At 32.9% G+C, this 22789-nt stretch overlaps 1 protein-coding gene and 1 long non-coding RNA gene across 3 annotated transcripts in view; one reads left to right on the top strand and one right to left on the bottom strand.

Annotated features, from left to right (window-relative positions):
• LOC107474078 (GDSL esterase/lipase At5g33370-like) overlaps positions 1 to 1499 on the top strand; it is an 18420-nt gene extending 16921 nt beyond the window's left edge. The window contains exons 4-5 of the mRNA XM_052257787.1: positions 339 to 591; positions 1264 to 1499. Of these exons, the coding sequence (XP_052113747.1) occupies positions 339 to 591; positions 1264 to 1499 (489 nt within the window). The remainder of the gene's footprint in view (positions 1 to 338; positions 592 to 1263) is intronic.
• Positions 1500 to 6458: 4959 nt separating this feature from the next.
• Positions 6459 to 9895, bottom strand: LOC107474077 (uncharacterized). 2 transcript variants are annotated; one of them, XR_002370459.2, is made up of 3 exons: positions 9186 to 9895; positions 9040 to 9112; positions 6459 to 8927 (listed from the first exon to the last, which is right to left on the bottom strand). It is a non-coding gene; the product is annotated as an uncharacterized LOC107474077 (long non-coding RNA). The 2 variants fall into 2 exon arrangements; XR_002370458.2 differs by having other exon boundaries at positions 9040 to 9895.
• Positions 9896 to 22789: the final 12894 nt, after the last annotated feature.

Below are 22789 nucleotides of genomic sequence, written 5' to 3'. Positions count from 1 at the left end.
TAAAATAATAAATAACAATATAATTTAATAGTAAAAAAAGTATACTGACACAAAAAAAATTAGATTTAAATCATATTTTTATTAATTTTAAAATTTTTTTTCAAGCAGTTTGATTGGACCGATTTTTATCTATTTTTATTGGTCTTGACCGATTTTTACCAATTTTTATCTTTAAACCGTTCTAAAAGTAGACCAAACCAATAACATTTCACTAATTTTTTATCGTACCGATAAATCCATCCAATACTTGTAACTATGGTCTCAGTAGAATTGAAAGATGAAAAAGAATTGAAACATGATTCAATTTTTAAATTTTTGGTTTCTTGGTGATTGTGCAGAGGTTATATGAGTTGGGAGGAAGAAAAGTGCTTGTGACAGGAACTGGCCCATTGGGCTGCATTCCTTCACAGCTTGCAGAGAGAAGCATAAATGGAGAGTGTGTGGCACAGATTCAACAAGCTTCACAAATTTTCAACCAGCTTCTAATTAAAATGACAACAGAACTCAACAACCAACTAACCTCACCAGTTTTTATTGTTGTCAATGCCTTCCGAATTAACATGGAATTCATCAATCACCCTCAAAGATTTGGTCTCTCTCTTATTTTTGCTTCCCAACTTTCGCTTCCTTTTTTTTTTTAAATAAATAAATAAGGAAAAAAGTTGAAATATTTACCTTTCAATTATTTCTTAATCACAAGTTAAATGAAAGTGTCTTAAATCAGAAGTTACTAAACATGTGTTTGTTTGGGCTTGAAAATATACTGGGATATTACATGATCAAATTATTTTAATAACTAAGTTTAATTAAATTGATCAAATAATTGAATAATTGTTTAATTTAGTTAAAGAAAAAAGAAGAGAATGATGAGAGACATAAAAAAAAACTTAGTTGGAGTTAAACTGTATTATAAAAATAATTTATTCACTTAGTATCTTTTGAATATATATCTATATATGGATTTTTTTAGATTTTAATTTAAATTACTCTTTTTAACTTATATAATCAAAAAGAAAAAAATGATTATCTCATTCCCATTTTTTATAACGCTACTCTGCATAAGATTTTTTACTTTGTATACGTATGGATGAATTTGTAGAAAAAAAACAACGACATTATTAAAATAAGAGTCACAATATCCATTTTCTTAAAAATACTGGAATATTTTTAAATTTTTTAAATATTTTTTTCAATTTACTTAAATACTTCTATAATTATATTTTCCTAATTATGCTAATCTTTCAAATGTTTGTGATGAAGCAGGTTTTGTTTCATCAAAGATTGCATGTTGTGGGCAAGGTCGTTTCAATGGAATAGGAGGATGCACCTCCTTCTCAAGCCTATGCTCAAACCGTGATCTTTATGTATTTTGGGATTCTTTTCACCCTTCTCAACATGCTTGGGAGATTCTCGCGAATTACATCTTCAATGGAACCACTAATTATATGAGCCCTATGAACCTTACTACCATCTTGGCCATGGACTCCAACTTCTATTAATCAATATTATATATATCATAAAACAGTAGTCTTAAATAGATTGTTTGATCTTTTAAAAATGTGTGTGCGTTTTGTTTATTTTAGTTTTGCAATTGTTTTTTTGTTTTAGTTTCTATAAGCCATTTTCTTTTGGTCTCTACAGTCAGTTACGTACTCTATTAAAAAATATTTTAGAACTCAAACCATAAATTATGTTTTAGCTAATACTAAAATTTACATATGTCAACTGTTTTAGTAGTTAATTCACTAGTTTGGTTAAGTAAGGCAGCATTTGTTTGCTGTCTATGTCTACCAGAGACAAACACGATGGTACGCATACAACATTTGTTTCATAAAAAATAAGTTTATGAAAGATACGGTTACACACACTTACACACTGGAGACATGTAATTTGTGTCTCTTCAAAAGTGTGAGACACGAATTTTTAAAGGTGGACACAGATTCATAATAAAATGTTTGAACAATTTTATCTTTAGTCAATTTAAAAAATTCCTAAATCTACCCTCTTTCCTACTTTATCCCTTTCCACTTTTACACCGTCATATTCTTCATCTTTCTTCTCTTCCAAACCATTTTATCTTCTTGAATCCATGTCTCTACAAGAATCATTGTCGCTCTTCTGCCAAAACCGCTGCTGCTCCTCCTGCAAAATCGTTGCCGCCTCTTCTACTGGAACCGCCACTGCTGCCTCTCTCAAAATCGCAAAGCCGTCGCTACCACTGTCTTTGTCAGATTTGCCACTGCTTCCTCTCCCAGTTTAGCAGATCGAACTGTTCGTACCTTTTCGAGATCCGCCACCGCTGCCTCTCTCAGAATCGCAGAACTCTTCTCTTTGCCTTTGCCTGAACTACCATTGTCGCTAGCTTTGCCAGAACCACCACTGCTACTACCTGAAATTGCAAAACCGCCGGTGCAGCCACTTCAGCCAGAATCAGTGCACTGCCTCTGCCAAAAATGCCTCAACCTTTGCACTCTGCCAGATCTGCCTTTCTATTTTCACCCTTGTTTTCAACTTCATCTCCTCTCTTAGTTTTCTGTTTTTTTTTTCAGAAAAAAAAAATTATATATTTAATTTTTATGTAATTGAATCTTGATTGATATTTATTATATCTGTGTCGTTCTATTTTGATTAAAAATTTTTTATTAAGAGTTATTAATGGTAACAGAGAAGTGGTGGTGGTGGTGGTTTAGATAGTAGTAGAAAAAAAAAAGTAGGGTGATGGTATTTGTGATAAGGATAATATTAAAATTTTTATATAATTGTAATTCATTATTGTGTCTTTGTATTTAATTACTAAACAACTTAAAAATTTTGTGTCTTATTGTGTCTATGTCTTCAATATCTATGTATTTGTATCTATGTCTCAGTTCATTCATGAACCAAACACAGCTTAAGTGTGGCTGTATCAGAGATTTGAATTTTATCTTATGCATACAATAATTTATTGGTAAACGACAAATTTTTAAATAAAATTTAAATTCACAATAAATTAATCATTAATCATTTAATCTAATAGATTAGGGGATAGTGGAATACTATTGGAAACAAAAAAAAGTTCACATGTATCAAAAAAAATTATTTAAGGTTAAAAGATGAATTTTTTTTTCCTCCGCGAGAAGATCAAATGTGATCTTTGAATCTTATGCATGTTGAAATGACATTAAGTTGTAAAAAAAAAAAATCTTTTTTAATAAAAAATATTTTTTTAGAATTTCACTATTTTAGTATATTTGAGATTTTGTTTAAATAAAAATAAAGTATAAACGAATTAATATTTTTTAGAAGCTATAGTTTTACCGATTTTAAAATTTTTTTCTATACTTCAAAAATATTTTAATATAATAAATAAACAATTTTTTTATATTATAATATCCAAATAATATCCAAATACGATAAATTTAAAGGTATAATGTCTAAGCATCAAATTATTTTTAAAAAATCAATTAAAATTTTGTTTTATATGCTCATCAATACATTTCTGAATCCCTTGTCAAGTGTTGAAAAATGTAGGAAATTTCAATACAAATAAAGTTACTACAACAATTCTAGCATATAGCGGCAGCTAGGGGTTAGGTCTGTAATCAGTCTTGTATTTAGCGACGGTTTTTCTAGAACCGCCAATAATGTACTGTTGGGTGAGTTATTGTTTAACATTTTGCGGCGATTTTCTTTCAATCGCCGCAAAATGCGTATTATCACATATTACAATGTTTTGTTTAGTAATAACCATTTAGGTATAATCTAGTTAAGTAAACATTACTATTTTAAGTTATATATGTTTAAATCATTGTTATTTAAACTCGTAACACTTTTTCTAGATTCGATTTACGTAAAAAAGTTCAAAAGTTAAATAAGCTATATATGTTAACTCATGTGAACAAATTTACCAATAAGATTTTTTTATTTATTTTATTGGCATTTAAATTTGCATTCAAACATAAATGTAAAAGAAGAAAATAAAGTCATACTCTGAATTTATAAAGTTAAAATAAAGTTATAACGAGCATAAATCAAAGTTATTCCTCTTTGAAGTTATGCCTTACTAAACCTAAATCATGAAACTCTAAAAGTAAATAAACATGTAAAACTGCGACCCAAATCATTAAATTAAGGAATCAATGTAACTCTTATAATAAAAGATCAAAATTTCTCTTCAACGTCGTATTAACTTGACAAAAAATACTCTGTCAAGAATCTATGGACTTCACGTTTTACAAGATCTGATATTTTATATCCATACCATGGCTTTTTGTTCAGATCAAAGCACATTTTCTTAACATGTATATCATCTTCTCTTTTGTTGGTCTTCTAAAGTTTCATTGTCTTCTTCCGTAACCTTATTGAGATCAAACTGCATGGATCTGTCAATTTGAACAGAGGAGATATCATCTAAATTGTCTTCTGAATCACACTATTCCCCATCTAGATTGTCAGAGACTATTTCTCCAGAATATTAAGGTAATACTGAAAATATCAACATGCATACAACAAAATAAGTATACCAGAAAAAACTGAGAACTCCCAAGTCATTAGATACTAACTTAAAAAAATAACGGATGACAATGCCCTAAGACAATTTTAAAACTAAACAAAAATTTTCGACAATTACCATCTCCCTTATTGGTAGTTTGGGCAAATTTCTTAGACAGAAGCTCTGTAGCGTATGCTGTGCTTGCAGAGGATGACGAAAAATTCTCATTTTTCATTTGTCCTGTTCCACCATCATGTTATATTCACTAATGTTTAAAAAACATAACACCACTTGTAACACCCTAACTATCAAAATGTTACGCTTCCGGCTACGCCACTCTGATAGCTCGGGTATTACGACGACTTATAATATTTAATACTAAAATATGAACCTGTTTAAAACTTAGTTCGAATTTTTGGAAAACATACATTCATACTTACAATATAAATTACAATACTCACAGGAAATATATATATATATATATACATACATACATACATACATACATACATACATACATATTAATTTACAAGCATCTCTTATCAAAATCCTATCCCTCTTACAAAACTTGCAAAGTTAAAGGCGAGAGAAACATAAATACTAAAAATATACAGCTATAGGGTTGCAGAATTACTATAATAGGATACGCGAGATAAAATCGTTACAGTGATTAATAACTGTTTTATGCATCTTTTCAAAAGCAAATGTTTACTATAAAAAATAATCTGAAATCTTTTCTGAAAGAGGATACTGTTCATTTCTTAAAAATTCAAAAGCCTTTCAAAAGGTTTATCTATGCTGAACCAAATTAGTTCTTCATACTTTTCTAAGCCAGAAACATCAACCAAACATGGCCTTCGGCCCACCTCATGATCAACCACGGCCCCAGGCTCAAACAGTCCAAACAACAACCAATCACCTCGGTTCAACAGAATTCCAGTTGCAAACACAAGTAGGAAAGTTCAAGCACAAACAAATAATTACTTCAAGTAGAACAATTAGATGTTAACCACAATTAATCACAAAGGCAAACCAAGTACAATATGCACACTCAAACAATGTCACATAGATGCATATGATGAATGCCTGTCCTAGTGACTGATGAGTTTCATCTGTCGGTTATAAAGCCAACCCGACAAGTCCTGGTAGCTAACCATTGGACGGTCCTTCTGTCGTGCATCCCCAACTCGAGTTATTCACAATCATAATCATAATTCACATCCAACACCCTCACTGGTGTATATTCATGGGGGCGAGTTCATCTAGAACTTTCACAGTGTCCGACCACACTTACGACATAGGGTCAGCAGAGTATTGAGTCTCAACCTGGAACACATGGTGGCTAGCCACTGCTTTCACCCAGGGAAACTCGTATCTAAGATAGGTGAAGTGCAATGACGAGAGGACTTTTGCTAGTAAAGAATTTCATAAAAATAATCACGTTGTAAGTATAATTTCTAAACCAGCAAAGAATCCTTTCATACAAAAACTTGTTTGTCACTAAAACAAACCCAATAAAATTTATAACCGAAGTATTCAAACTTCGGGTCGTCTCTCAAGGGATTGCAGGGAGGTGTATTTATTATTGGTTATGAAAACAGGTATATTTTTTGGTTTTTGAAATAGGGAACAGGAAAATAAACTGGCAATAAAGTAAACTAATTATCATGAAAACCATTGCAAGGTATAAGAACTGGAAATTCCATCCTAGTTATCCTTATCAGGTGTGACGAAAATTGTTTATTGCTCCCACTTAGTTAACCCTTACTAAATAAAGGAAAGTCAAGTGGACTAATCAATTTGATTCCTCAAGTCCTAGTCAACTCCTATGGAAAGACTAGCTTTAGAGGGATCCAAATCAATAAGCAAATTCCAATTTTCAATCAACAGTTGAGTTTGATAACTCAAATGTCACCAATTACTCAACCAACGCAAAGGGAGGAAAAATCCAAATTATTTATATCATAAACAGAAGAAAACAATCATAAATCTAAAATACCTCAAATTGCATTAAATAAAGAAAATCAAATCTAACATGGAGTTCAGAAATCAAATTGGGAAAATAAATGAACTGAAGTCATAGAATAGATAAAAGTAGAAGAGAAACTAAATTAAAGAAACATTGAACCTGGAATGAAGAAGAAGTAAACCTAACCTAAGAGAAATCCTAAATCCTAAATCCTAAGAGAGATGAGAGAGCCTTTCTCTCTAGAAAACTACATCTAAAACCTAAAATTGTGTGAATTATAAATGTTTTAATGAATAAATTGATTCCCCCACTTTATAGCCTATAATCTGTGTTTTCTGGGTAAAAAACTGGGTCAAAAATAGCCCAGAAATCGCTGGGAACGTTTTCTGCAACTTTCTGCACGTGGCGTCTGTCACGCGTGCGCGTGGGTCACGTGTGTGCGTCATTTGGCGTTTTTTTCCTTGTCACGCGTACGCGTCGCTGGTGTTTTGTGCTTGGCACGCGTCCGCATCGTCCATGCGTGCGTGTCGCTGCCATTTTCTTCAAAACTTCATTTTCGCGCATTTCTTCCACTTTTGCATGTTTCCTTTCTGTCCTCTAAGCCATTCTTGCCCTATAAAGCCTGAAAATACTTAACACACGGATTACGGTATCGAATGGTGATAAAGGATAATTAAAATTAACAGTTTTAAGGTCTAGGAAACATGTTTTCACATAAATTAAAGAATAAGGAAGGAATTGTAAAACCAAGCAATTTATATGAATAAGTGAGCAAAGACTTGATAAAAACCACTCAATTGAGTACAAGAGAAACCATAAAATAGTGGTTTATCATGCAACAATCACAATATTAATAACTCAGCATATATGCATTTATTCTCAACCATAAATCAACATTCATCGTAGCCATCCGGCTTAAATTCATGATTCATAGTCAGCCATCCGCTCATAACATATTCCACAATCAGCCATAATTCATTATCATACACAGCCATTCCGGCTCATAACATAATAGCACTTCCACCATCCAACATCATCAAACTCATAAAACCATCATTCAAGCCATAAATCACTTTTTCTCAATTTACTTCACTTTGAAATCAAAAATCAATTCTTTTCAGCCTTTGCTTTAAAGTTCCCATTCCTCAAATCATTTCAGACTCATAATCCACTTTTACTCAAAGTAGGTTCCCTTTTTAAAACAAAGCCACCATCGGCATCCTCTTTCCAAAACTTCTAAAACCATGGCAAATTAAAGATCTTTTCTGAAATATTCAAAATCATCCATCCAAAAACAGGATTTTGTAACAAAAGTTCTTCGGCAGAGTCTCAAGTCTTTAGGGGAGCATAACATAATTTATTTCTTCAAATTCGTTTAAAATCTGTAAAACCTTAATTTTCTTGATTTGAATAAATAAAAATAAGAATGGAATTTAAGCCAAATCAAGTCGTGTAATCAATTACTCAAACCACATTTTCAAAGTCTTTTCTTTGGTCTATACTAAAACCAATTTCAACCCCATGTTTAAAAATTTGAAGCGTTTCCAAGGGCTCGAAAATCATTTTAGTTTTGCTAAACTAGAACTCAAAGAATACATTAAACCTTCCCTAAAACATTGAAATTTGAAATTTGTAAATCAAAAACCTAAACAACATAAACCGTGTTTAAGTCAAATCCAAGAAAACCTAAACTCCTTCCACCCCTTAAACAGTCTTAAAAACATAATTTTCTTCCAAATGACTTGCACCAAAAAATATGGTGCTTTTCTTAGGAAACAAAGCTAAGGCATAATCCTCTTTTCCAAGATTCTTTTCAAAACATAATTTCATCACTTTCATAAATAATTTAAGTGAAGAAAATAAAAGTCTTAAGTTCAGAATTCTCCAAGTGAAATAGTAAAGACCTTAAATTCATAATTTTACGAATAACATTTCCAATTAAAGTCCCAGATTTTATAGAAATTTCGACAGCACCTCCCCTAAAACTTGGACTTGCCACCATTTCCGGGTCCCAAATAAACCATTCTGTAACCCTCTTCAAGGGATTCAAAACCAAATCAGTTCAAAATCAAGCTGTTTCCAAGGGTGCAGCATGTTCAGATTTCAAGAACACCAAATCAAATTCAAATCAATTTCTAATAGGATAAACTCGATTTCAAAGCTTTTACAAATTAACTTTAAAGAAGTATTTCAATAATTGTCCGTTTCACGAAACCGAACAATAACCCAGCCAATCAAGCATTCATATTCATCCAAGACAACCAACAATTACATAAGACTTATACAATCACTCAAAGATATATTTGCTCATGTCAATATCCATATATAATAATTCTAATTCATAAAATGTGGTTTTCTATAAAGGCCCCTACCTCAATTGTCGAAACTATAATCCAAACGCCTCTCAGAAATCCTTTCGTCTCGACCCAAAATCAACGGCAGCTTCAAAGCATAGCCTTACACATTTTAGCAGCAGCATAAACAGCTCTAAATCACAACAAGCAACCTCGGTTACTAAATCCTAAGAACATTAACATCATAAAGGCTTTAATACACGTGCAGAACACTAACGCGGGGCTTTCAAAACAGAAATACTTACTAAAGTAGCGAAACAAAACAGTGGCGGACTCTAAACCAGTTTGGCAGCGGCGACTGGACTCCGGCGATGGTGACTAAAACCCACATACAGAGACGATAAAGTTTCCAGAATCTTCAAGGAAGGAAAACCAACTCAAAAACCCTTACCGACAAAGTTTTTCGGCAACGGCAGTGGGGTTCCGGGCGGCAGAAGCGGCCAGAAGCTTCGGCGGTGGTTCCGGAAGTCACAGAACTTTTCCCAGCGGCCAAAGGTGCAGCGGCCATGGCATCAACGGCAGTGGGAATCCAATGGTGGCAGAAACAACCCTATTCCAACAACGCTTCACGCGTTTCTCCCTCACAAGCAGTAGCAACAACCGACGTCTTCAGTGACGATGTAGGCATGGCGGCGGCGCTCCCCCTCCGATGCGGCTTGAATGCAACACTGAGGCTCCCTTCAAAGAAGTGACGACAGCGACCTCGTGACAGCAGAGCGCGACAGATCTGGCAGCACAGGCGGCGATTGGGCGGCGCGATTCCCTCTTTCGCAGCCCTCTCTATCTCTCACCTCAGTTCTGATTTGCAGCGGAGGTGGCTTCACAGACAGCAGCGGCGGTCTTCCATCATCCTCGCGACGGCGGTGCGACCGTCCCGAGTAGCGCGGCGACAGCAAGCTTCGACCACGACAAGGAACGGTGTTGTTCTTCTTCTCCTCTAGCTCCCTCCTCCGCATCACACCAGCGACGATGGCAGCGAGCGGCGAGGCCCACCGGCGCTGGCTCGTCCCTCTATTCCTCTCCTGCCGCAGCTCTCTGTCCCTCTCTCCCTTTCTGCTTCTTTTTCCTTTCTTATTACAGCGTTACTGCTGCTGGGTTTTGGGGGAGGGGTTTCGGTGGCTATTAGGGTTAGAGGGGATTAGGGTCTTGAGTAAAATTAGAGTTAAGGGTAGTTTTGTAATTTTAAATAAAAATAAGGATAATATAGTAATTAGAAATAAATTTTAATCCAACAGTAATAATGTATAAAAATATTATTTGTTCATCAATTTATAAATTATTTTTAATAAAATGTTCAAATTTAAAAATTAGAAATAATATAATTAATTTTTTTATTTTCCAAAACAACAGTATTAATATTTTAAAATATTAATTATTTAGTCTAAATCATATAAAATTCTTATTATTTCATAACTACCTACTTTATAATTTAAATATAAAAAATAATCCAATAATTGTAATATTGGATAATAATCTTAATTTATTTCAAATTCAATTAATCAAAACTTGCTTTAATTATCTTTAATAAAATAATTTCTGAAATTAAGATTGTAAATAACTATATGATTTAAGACTTGATCATAATAAGACTTTTCAAAAGTTTTGGGTCTTACATTAAAATTGGATAATAATCTTAATTTATTTCAAATTCAATTAATCAAAACTTGCTTAATTATCTTTAATGAAATAATTTCTGAAATTAAGATTGTAAATAACTATATGATTTGAGACTTGATCATAATAAGACTTTTCAAAAGTTCTGGGTCTTACACCACTGGAATTGACATTGAATAATAGTTATCAAGATTATCAAAATTTCAACACTAAGAAAATCAACAACCGATGCAGCATTAAATATTTAACGTAAACTAACTTTTCACGAAAAAATTGTTCAAATAAACAGAAAATCTGCTTTTATTTATGAAAATTCATAGTATAATAAATACTTAACTGCAAATAAAAAATAAATAAAGTTTTTTGTAACTAAAGGAAACAACGTACAACATTGAGTTTGTTTAACTTAGTTCATGACACAAAGATCCTTTTTTTAAATTATGTTAAAATTCTTCATATAAGCATGACGCAACATCATCGATATTTTCTAAAGTATTTTCTGTGGGGTCTTCTATATCATCCTTCCTTGTCAACTGTAAATCTCCAATGTCACATTCCACTAACATCTTCAACCTTGGCTATAGAGAAAAACTAACTTCAGCTTTTTCATTCTCTTCTCCCATGTCATACAAAATATCGTGGTTTCACATGAACCACAACACTCCATTTCTTAGCTTCTTCATCATTCATATAGTATACAAGCTGAGCTTTTGAGGCCAATATGTATGGTTCATCTTCTTCTCGATCACCGATATGTATTGGACGAGAAAAATTAACACTGGTAAGTCCCAAATGGTCTTGTTTGATGCCTCTACTAGTAGTGGTATCAGCCCAAATACATTTGAACAATATCACTGTAAAATGACAGATATAATTCAACTCAATTATGTCCACAATTTTTCGTAATACGAAACACTGCTAATAGCAACTCTATTATCACGCATGCTTGCATAACTTCTTGTATTAGATGATACATATACTCCACTATTTTGGGTTTTCAGCCTGCCTTCCATTGTGATAATTCTAAACTTGTACCCGTTAACGTTGTATGCTCCAAAACGTCTTGCCTGAATCATGGAACCGCACGGAAGTAACTTCATTTCTTTCGAATGAAGTGTACTTTCGATTGAAACCTGGGACCACATAACATTCATGTTTTATTGTTAAAATCGGATTTCATAAAGTATGAATCCTAGGCTAAAAAAGCATTGGTCAGGTTAATGCTCTATCAACCTCATGCTTGAACCATCGAGAAAATTTCGTATGCACAACACTGTCTATCTTAGATTGCGACCTTGTTTGAGCTCATAAGCTTCGTTTTGTCTTTTCCCGAAATGTACTTTATGTGAGAAAAGAAATTTAGTCCAACTAGTCATTGGGAGAAAAGAGTTATATTAGTGTTTTAAAAATATGTGTATGCTTACTCAACAAACGGAACCACAGCATCGCAATTGACTAGCACATGACGATGTGCTTGATGTTTTTCCATTGGAGTGAGTTCGAAATGCGAAACAGCCCCTAATGCCCTTCCAATAGCTAGGAACATAGTTTCCCCCGAATTCTGTGTAACATCAACGAGTTCATCATCAACTCGCCCTGGTCGGTTGATTTTAGTCTCAATATTATCCAAATATCTAGAACAGAATGTCAAAATTTCCTCAGATAAATAGCCTTCTACAATTGAGCCTTATGGTTGAGCCCTATTACGAACATATTGCTTCAAACATCCTAAATACCTTTTATATAAATACAATATAATGCTCAGTATATACACAATTAATTCAACTGAGTGTACTATAGGGGTTTATCAGCAAACTAACCTCTCTATTGGATACATCCACCGATAATGTACTGGTCCACCAAGAGTTAACTCATCAGCAAGATGCACCGTGAGGTAAACCATGACGGTGAAAAAGGATGGAGGAAAAATAATTTCCATCTGACATAGGGTTTGCACAACATGATTTTGAAGGTCATCAAGCTGCATAAGGTTTATGGCTTTCCCACAAAGTTTCCAGAAAAATGATGACAAATTTGCAATCACATTGGACACCGGACTCGAAAGTGCATTCTTCACCAAAATTGGGAGTAATTGTTCCATCAAAATATGGCAGTCATGACTTTTCAACCCAGACAACTTGCGCTGTCTCAAATCAACACAACGAGCAACATTGCTAGAGTAACCATTTAGAAAGACCACATTCTGCAGAGTCTTCAAGAATACATCCCTTTGAAAATTCGACATCACAAATATTGCAGAAGGATATTTACCACTTTTGCCGGGCCATAATTCATGTCTTATGCCCATGCATTGTAAATCTCTGCGAGTTTTAAGATTGTCTTTTGATTTACCAATATCGTTTAAGATAGTGAAGACCACATTGTCACACACATTTTTTTTATATGCATTACATCGTGGTTATGACGCAACATCTGATCCTCCCAGTATGAGAGGTCAAAAAAAACACTCTTCTTTTTCCAATGCGAGTCATCTTCATCAGCATCCTGACCATTGCATCCTTTTTTGGATGTCACAGTTGAAATCTTCCTAAATGAAACGTGCACATTAGACTGTTGCCTCAATACATATGCTCTGGATAACTTTTTCGGTGGATCTCTACCTTCGACCTGCCCATCAAATCTATTCCAGTCTAGTCTATATTTGTGTCTTTGATTCAAAAAGTGACGATGGCCCATGAAACACCATTTTTGACTGTCTTTTAGCCAATGTGGCTTAGCATCCAAGTTACATGCAGGACATGCTAACCCACTGTGCGTATTCCAGCCAGATAGGTTTCCTAATCCTGGAAAGTCGTTGATAGTCCACATCAGTGCCGCACACATCTTGAAAGTGTTTCCCTCTTTGGCATCATACGTTTCAACGCCATCCCATAATTGCTTCAACTCATCGACTAAAGGCTGTAAGTAAACATCTATGTCGTTACCTAGCATTTTTCGGTCCAGGAATAAGCGTGGATAGAATGAAAGATGTTTGTTTCATGCAAAGCCAGGCAGAAGATTATATAGAATAAGAATCACAGGCCAGATGGAATACTTTGTGCTCATATTCCTAAAAGGATTAAATCCATCGCTCGCCAAGGCTAGGCAAACATTGCGCGGATCCTTTGAAAAGTTAGTATACTTTGCATCAAACTTTTTCCATGCTTCAACATCCCTTGGATGCCTAAGCAAACCATCGTTATTACGCGCCTCTTTATGCCATAACATGTCAGCTGATGTCTTGCTGCACATGAATAAGCGGCAGTCGTGGTATGAGAGGAAAGTAACGAACAGTCTTGGATGCTACAGGTTTACCATTTCTCTTCACAGGTATGTTGAGCCTTATAATAGAGCCCTTTTTAGTCTTCTGCTTCCATCTTGAAGACCCACATCGCTTGCACCTGGTTAAGTTTTCATCATCACCTCGATACAACATACAATCATTTGGACAAGTATCTATCTTCGTGTATTCAATACCTAACTTTCTTATTGTCTTCCTGGCTTCATACACTGTCTTTGGAAGTTTTATTTGTTCAAATGCGTCCCGCAATAAGTCAAGAATCATGGTCATTGCCTTGTCACTCACACCGCACATACACTTAATATGATAAAACTTCACTAAGAACGATAATTTGGAGTACTTTGCGCATCTGGGATATAACTTCTGCTCTCCATTTGACAGTAGATCGTTAAAATCCCACGCCACGCGACTTGGACCTTCATATAAGTACGGCAATACGTCTTTATCATCTTCGACATGTTCGATTGTTGTTGTGTCTTCACTCCCATGTTGAAGCATGAAATTGAGTGCCTCGTTGATCATTTGGTGTATTTGATTCCCTTGGGATATTAGAATTTCATCTTCTCGTCCCAATCCAGACCTCTCATCAACTGGCTTCTCACCATGACGCAGCCAAATAGTATATCCAGGGGAAATGGTCGTAACAACAGATGGTCATATGCATCTTCTCTTATTTGCATAAGTTGAAACCCACATTTAGGACATGGACACTTTATCATACCATCGGAGGATGCATTTGCAAATGCAAAGTCTAAAAAAACTGTTCAATCCTTGCCTATATTCTACACTATTCCGTAATTTTAAAATCCATCTTTTATCAATATCTAATATAGTTTCAAAATATATCGAACTAATTAATAGTGACATACGAATTATAAGAAAACAAATTTGTAAAAATTTTCATCCATCAGAATGATTCCAATTTAGTTTATTGCTTTAATTAATATATTAGCGAATTGCAGTAACTATGAAATTTACATAGGTTTGCACAATATTTAAAAGAGCAATGCTAGGGGGCCAGCAACATTTGTGATTGGTAGCCATCAATGATGATTTGATGGTATGAGATTGGTGTGAGATTTCATCCAATGACTCACCTTTCTCTGCTGGTTACATACTGACCAAAATGCAATAAAATTGCTAGCCCCTAGATTTTTCCTATTTAAAATATCTTTCCTTCACTTATTACTAATTTAATAGGAATAAACGTGACCAATAATATTTAAAAAAAATACAAAGTCTTATAAAAATCTTTTTATGACTTTTTAATGTTGTTATTATTTAAAATGTCCATTGATGTTCGTTAAATATTTAAATGTGTAACTAATGTTTATATAATTTTATTTTTTCGAATTGTATGTTACGTAAATTCTATTTGTTTATATAATGTTTATATAATTCTATTTGTTTTACTAAATTCTATTTATTTTACGTAAATTATTTTATCAAATATCTTTTTAAGATTTTTTTTATGTTGATGTAAATTATTGTTGTAGATATTTTTTTAATTTAGATATATTTTTAAAGAATAAAAATAAAATAGTTCAACAAAAATATTTTTTTAAATTAAATTTACACAAAAGAATTTTTCTCTTTAAATTATATTATACTATTTTAATAGACTCTAAGTACCTACACAATATATAATATTAATTGGCAACTAAATTTAAGTTCTAATATTACCTTTAATGAGAGAAGTTTTTTATTAAAAAATTTCTTCTATACATCTGTCAGCCACGTTAAATAAATAAACTTTCACACATTTTTTACAGCAACTTTATTAAGAGTTTTCTATTGAATATAAATTATTCATGCGGATTTTTTTTATTATAGATATGCTTATAAAAGAATAAAAGTAAAATAGATTAAAAATTTGTTTTAAAAAAATTTACACAAAATAGTTTTTGTACCAATATATAGTGATTCATTTTACATATAATATTCATTCATCTAAATTCATTCATGGAGTACTCTAAAAAAATTATATTTAAGTATTTTTTTTTATCTTAGAACCATTTTCTAAATTGGAAATCAAAATTTTGTATTTTTATTTTTATTCAAAATTTATTTTTATGTTTCATTTCAGTTCTGTTAATTACAAAGTATTAGCATTAATTTTAATTTTTAACTTTTAGGATAAATAAAAAGATAAGAGCTTTTTTATAAATTAAATGATAGAAAAACTCCTTATTATAGAAAAAATTAAGTCTATTTTTTGACTATGTGAATACATATAATACACTCTTGAATGTAATCAAAATAAATATAAATTTATTCAATTTATTAGATTTTACATTAATTATTAAAATCATGATGTAATGCATGCACTCAATAACTATAAAGTTTAATTTAAACAGCTATAGATAAATAAAATAAGTAATAAAAAACGTACATAAAATTTAATTTTTTTGTTATGTAGTACAGAAATAATATAATAAAATAAATTATTGTTTTCATACATAATGGCATAAAATTTAATATTATCAACACCCATCTTTTTTTTATTTTTTATCCTTTTTTTACTTTATTTTAATTTTGTTAAACTGAAAAATATTAATGTCATTTAACTTTAATTTTTAACTTTTATCATAAATAAAAATGTGACTTTGTATGCATTAGATAATAAAAAGAAGTATTGATAATAGAAAAAATTAAATTTATAGGAGTGTAGATAACTCACAGTATAAATTTTTAAATTTGTTTTAAATTAAATAGAATTGAAAAAATAAATAAATTTAATATATAAATAACTAATTTGTGAACAATATTAGTAAATCTTTATTGTGATTTTGTTACACATAATTATAACATATTTTTTTTTACTTTTTGAATTTAAATTAATTTATTTTATTTTTCTTTACATATAGTAAATAACTTAAAATATTTTATTTTTTTATAATTTATTTTTTAATTATTGATATTTAATTTATAATTTTAAAAATGAAAATATAGAATTTTTTATAACTCAATAGAAACGGTAATATAATAAAAAGTATGGCCTACAATACAATAAACACACTTACTGATAACATAACCAAAAAAATAAAACCAAAAAGGCCAGAATCCCAACGCATCCCACCATCTCCGAAATCCCTTCCTTTCAATTTTTTTAAATTTGGTCTCATCACCCACAAAATCTCCCTTTTCTAGTATTGAAAAACCAAACCCCCCAACCCCCAAATCCGATTGCTACAATGGTTTCACGGCAGCCTTTTGTGGGTGTTGTCTGTCCCTGACTTTGAGCTGGTCGGCCCGTCGTCTCGCCGCTCTCTGCCACTTTACCCGGTCGCTTCCATATCGCCGATCGCCCTCATCTTTGCGTTGTCATGCTCCCCGTTGAAGGTTAGTGGCGTTATAGTTTCTGGGTTTTGTATTGTTTGGTGGCTGTTGGTGAAATCAGTTTTGAAGATTGAAAATTTAATATGTGGTTCATATAATTTTTATGGTTTCTTTTGAAATATTTATGAAACTCGAGTTGAGCATTTGAGAGTCTGCTGTTGGGAACATGTTTTTAAGTTGTATCTTTTTTCGGTAAAAAATTTAAGTTATCAAGGAGCGTTTATTATGATTTAGACTGAAGTTAGAAAAAGTATAAAATCGGCTTTCATACAGTACATACATGAGACGCAGATAAATGTTTACTTACCTGGTTGAAGATCCATATAACTGTCTACTAGTGTGAAAATTAAGGCCTCCGAAAATCTGAAAAAAAAAAAAACAAATTCATCATGTGAAAACAGCTCAAAGTTGCATATAAATAAATCTGTAGAGAGAAACACAGAATGAAGAGAACCAAATAGGTGAGTGATGCTTGAGAAATAATTTGTGCTGAAATTGTATAAACTGATTTTATTGCTTATCAGTAAAGTTTATTTAATTGAAATGACATGTTTATATACCTTTGAGAAGTACATATTTTATAACTGATTAGTTCAACAAATATTTGAAATTAAACCGATATTCTCTACATTTTTTTAACCTAACAGTTTATGTCCATATAAATTATCCAAACGGTTCAATATAATTTTTAAAAGAAGTAATAGTTAACCTTTTTAAGTTTATCCCGTAACTTCATAAGAGATTTGGGGTGAAAATAAAGGAACAGGGACACATTGCATAATACAAATTTAAGGTGATTTGAAAATAAAAAAATTCTTTGAAATGGTTAATGTTTAATCAATAGGTAAAATATTGTTGTGATCTCATCCTAATTCTAAGCATTTTCTATTTTCTCTATACGCCCCAATATTTCTATTACTCTCAATCTTTCACCTAAGGTGAACGTCCTTCTCATCAGGTGAGAGACTTCTCCCTTTCAAACGTGCACATGAGTTATACCCTTTATCTTCGAATTTTTTTCCGTTGAATGTTAAATGTATTGTTATCTTTTTATATGCTCTAAACTTCATGAATTTTGGTACACAGTACCATTAAGGAGTCAGAGATAGACGACAGTGTGCGACAACCGAAAGAGTCTAAATTTGTGTAAAGAGCATATTTAAGCATCAAAGAATTCTTTCACTGTGCTGCTCAAAACAACCACTTCTTACAACTTGTTCACATCCATCAATCGGAAACTGAGAACCAACCAAGTAATATTGTATTTGAAATTTGATCTCCAAAATTAAGGTACTTTTTTGCTCTTGTTTTCTTTACCTTATTTTATTTTTCTTTTATGTATCATTCAGCAGTAAGTAATGGATACTATCCAAATCACTCTAGTTTAACTTTATGAACCTCTCGTGTTATATGTCTGAATTGTTAAACTTTTTTTTAAGATAAAAATTCCCTTTTTTAATCCTTAACTTGTATTAATTTCAGTCATACTTTTTGGGTTTATTATTACTTGTTTAGGGAAAAAATAATTCTCTAGAATAATAGAAAGGAAGAAAATAATTTAAAATAATTTTAATCCCTTTTTTTATTATGATTTGCAATTAGTTTTAGTGCACTGTTGTTTTAAAGTGCGTCATATTGTCAAAGGGCCATATTCAACCTGGGGATCTAACATCTAATCTCCTATTAATTCGAGCTTCGATTTGCTATGAAGGGTAAAAAGATTGATTTGGACTCGTATGTGTGCATGTCTGCGGGTTTTTTTCTAACTAATTTACTTCATTTAATTCATTTATTTGTTTTAATTATTTAAAGGGGATCATATTTGATACTTTGGTTTAGTTGATTCTGCTCACTCATAGAACAATTATTTTCCCATGACTTTTGTGTGTTCTAATCGCCGCAAAATAAGCAGATGGTAGGTTTTTTCCGGCATTTAGCGGCGGTTGTCAACCGCCACAAAACGAACATTGTTTTTAATTCCCTTTCATTTAACCGCCGCAAAACCATTTTTATTACGCGGCGGTTATCTAGCAGTTAGCTAAAACCGCCGCTAACCGTTTACCCGCGGCCCATCTTCCAGCGTCTGGTTTAACCATCGCAAAATTGGCCATAGAACTGTCATAAAATGGCGAAATTGTTGTAGTGTATACTTAATAGTTAGACCAGTCTCTTTAGATAGAAGTTTATTATTACAATAAAATTTTTAGAAAAGACTAGAAGGATCACATATAAGTCTCACTTAATATCAAATCTCTAAAAACAGAATTACCTACACAGTATTATTCAAATAATCTATTTAATAAACCTACTAAATTTAATATGTAGTATAAATATTTGAGTATCAGAATCAGGGTTTCTTTCTCTCTTGCGAAAGTATAGAACCAAGAACAAAGTTTTCTGAGATGGTCTTCCTCCTCCCCTTTGCTCCTCTGATCCACTATCCCTTTAAGATCTCCTACAGATTCTTCTCTTCCTCTTTTCCTCTCCTTCCAAACAATCCATCATCTTCTCTTTCATTAATTCACTCTCACTCCCGCGAGTCTCCTTCCACCACCTTCACTCTTTTCACCATTCAAACCTTTCCATTACCCCTTTCTTCCTTTTTCCTTTTTTGGCTCTCTTTGTTTGTTTTACTGTTGCTTGTTCTATTTTATTTTTTATTTTCAGAGATTTAGATCTGAGATCCAAATCTCTCACATAGTCAGAATCATAATATCCAATTATACCTTGACTAAGAGAACTTTTCTACTCAAATACTAAATCAACATCTACAGAATTTTGAATATACTGGAGAATTCATTTGATAGCTTGCTAATGAATTTTTCTAAGATTATTCATATACTCTCTAACAACTCCAATTGCCTGAGAGAAGTCAATCAATGGTGGTTAGACATTACTACCCTTATACCTATTCAAGACATAAATACATATGCATACATTACCCATTACACACACGCATTGTGATATGATTGATGGCATGAATAATAACAAAATAGTAGGGAATCGACATATATTCCATATATCAAGGATAATATAATATGCCAATTTCAGTTACAAAAGGATTGAGCAATAGAGTTTTAATCCAGAATATATATATTTGTATTTAGATAATAGTTTTTAAACTTGACTTATAGAATAGGCCACCTAGACTGAATTATTATTAGAGCAATACAAATATAAGCCTGTCTCTCTAATAAACCCATATTTCATGAGTTCTTTTGTGCCTAATTTGAGTGATTTATATAATCCTTCACCTACTTATTCACATTAATTGCATGGTTTTACTTTCCCTTCCTTATTATGTCGTATTGTGAAAAACATGTTTCCTAAGCTTTAAAAATTAATTATTTTAATTACCTTTATTTCCATTCGATACTGTGATTAGTATGTTGAGTAGTTTTAGATTTTCTAAGGCAGAATGACTTAGAGGATGGAAAAGGAAACATACAAAAATGGAAGGAGAAAGCAAAACGGAGCTTTAAGGAAACTGGTGTTCACGCGATCGCATGGACGACGCGATCGCGTGCCAGAAGCGAAGATTCAGCGACGCGGCCGCATGACTGACGCGACCGCGTGCCTTAAGCAGAACGCACATGACGAGTTCTAAGGCCCTTTTTGGCCCAAATCCAAGTCCAGAAAGCATAGACCAGAGGTTATAAAGTGGGGGAATGCATCCATTCATAAGGGGGCTTTTCATAATTTACTTTTCATGTTTTAGATGTAGTTTTGGAGAGAGAAGTTCTCTCCTCTCTCTCTCTCTTAGGATTTAGGACTTCTCTTTTTAGAGTGACTCTCGATCCAGGTTTAATATTCCTTTTTACTATTTAATTTCTCTTTTATATTTTGATTACTCTGAAGCCTTTATTATGTTTGATTGATGTTGCCCAATTGGCTGTTGATGACATTTTTATTTAATGATAATTGAGGTATTTTCAGTTTATAATTGTTCTCTTTGAATTAAGTTGCCATTGCTTACCATCTAAGGATATTTTTATTATTCCAGCAATTTTACTTTTTTCCCTTTTGGTTCTGATTAAGAATTTAGTAACTCAATAGTTATTAAACTCAACGTAATTAATAATCGTTATCTTGCTAATTGAGCTGAACCTAAATAATCCCAACCTTTTCTTAGAAAATAATTAGGATTCAAAGGTCAATTTAATTAGTCCCTTGACTTTCCTTTGCCCTGGTAAAGGTTGACCAAGTGGAGTTTAGATTCAACTTTTATTATAGTTGAGAGAGATAACTAAGTTAGACCTTTAAATTCCCTTATCTTGCCAAGAGTTGTTTTACAGTTATTATTTATTTTTAATTGCCATTTAATTCACTCATCATTTAAATTACTTGCTTCTCACCTTCTAAACCCCGATTAGAACCTTTATAACCAATAATAAGAACATACTTCCTCGCAGTTCCTTGAGAAGACAACCCGAGATTTGAATACTCGGTTAACAATTTCTAAAGGGGTTTGTTACTTGTGACACCCAAAACGTTTGTATGAAAGGACTTTTGAAGGTTTAGAAACTATACTTGCAACGAGGATTTATCTGCAATTTTCTTGACCACGCAAAAGTTATCTCATCAAAATGGCGCCGTTGTCGGGGAACTGCTAACGTGTGCCTTATTATTGGTTATTGTAAATATTTTTCTTTTGCTTGTTATTTATTTTCGTTCTTCTTTTTTTATCTTTATTTGCTACTATGAACTCTCACCCCTCTCGCTTTAAGTTTGGTTCTGATATTGTTAAAGGAAATAGAAGTTACAGTAGGAATGTGCATCAAGGTCAGACCAATCAAGGATGGATGGAACCAAGAGGATCTAATCAACCCTTTTGACAGCTAAAGACCATTCTACCACGCATACCTAGCTGAAAGACATGGTGGACAACCTTGTAACTACCAACAAGCCCCACCCCGTGCATATGAACCATCCCTTCAACATAACCTCGAACCACCACACTCACAAGCTTCTCTTCACCATTCGCCATCATATGATCCTTCCTTACCCTAATACCAATCCAATCGTTCCCAGTCATCACCACTTCCCTATGTATCATGTTTAAGTCCAGCAAACCGCGAAGCAGAGGATCGCCTAAAAGAAACAATAATTAAATTTCAAACAACCATTCAACAACTGGAGCACGCACTAATCCAATGGGCCACTAAACGCTCAAATATACAAGGATCAACCACAGCTCCATGTGGACAACCCGATGAAGAGCGTAGCATGAAAGAAATACTAGAGACTCCAGTGGAAAAGGCAGAGAATGAATTCGTACTAGAACAAGTGGAAGAAGCTGTCTTTGTTCAAGAAGAAGAGTTGGTTGAAGATCTAGGCGATGCTGAACTTCCTTGGTAATCCAGAATTGAGGAAAACTCTGTCCAAGATGCCACAGTTGATGCTAAGGAGGATACCGTACAATCTCCAAGGCAAGTCGTTTACGAAGAATCAGACAGAGTAATCCAAGAAGCAAATTCCCTTGATGATGATATTCACAAGTCTAGCTCTCTTGGTGATGAACTTGCGTCCGCAAGTGAATTCTCTGAGATCGAAGAATCTTCCCCAAGTGAATATGAAGATGATGTGGAGGTAGATTTCTCTCAACCTCCAATCTATGACTTGAGTGATGAGGAAGACATAGAAGACTTTGACCAGGATACAGATACAATTGAAGATCTTTGCAAGGAGGTGGAAGAATTCACAGAGGAGCACAAGGAAACGAAACTTGCAGAACCACCAAA

The sequence above is a fragment of the Arachis duranensis genome, chromosome 2 (genome assembly GCF_000817695.3).
Source record: "Arachis duranensis cultivar V14167 chromosome 2, aradu.V14167.gnm2.J7QH, whole genome shotgun sequence".
Taxonomy (NCBI): domain Eukaryota; kingdom Viridiplantae; phylum Streptophyta; class Magnoliopsida; order Fabales; family Fabaceae; genus Arachis; species Arachis duranensis.
Note: the sequence above shows the minus strand (reverse complement) of the source record. Positions and strands in the feature narration are given on the sequence as shown.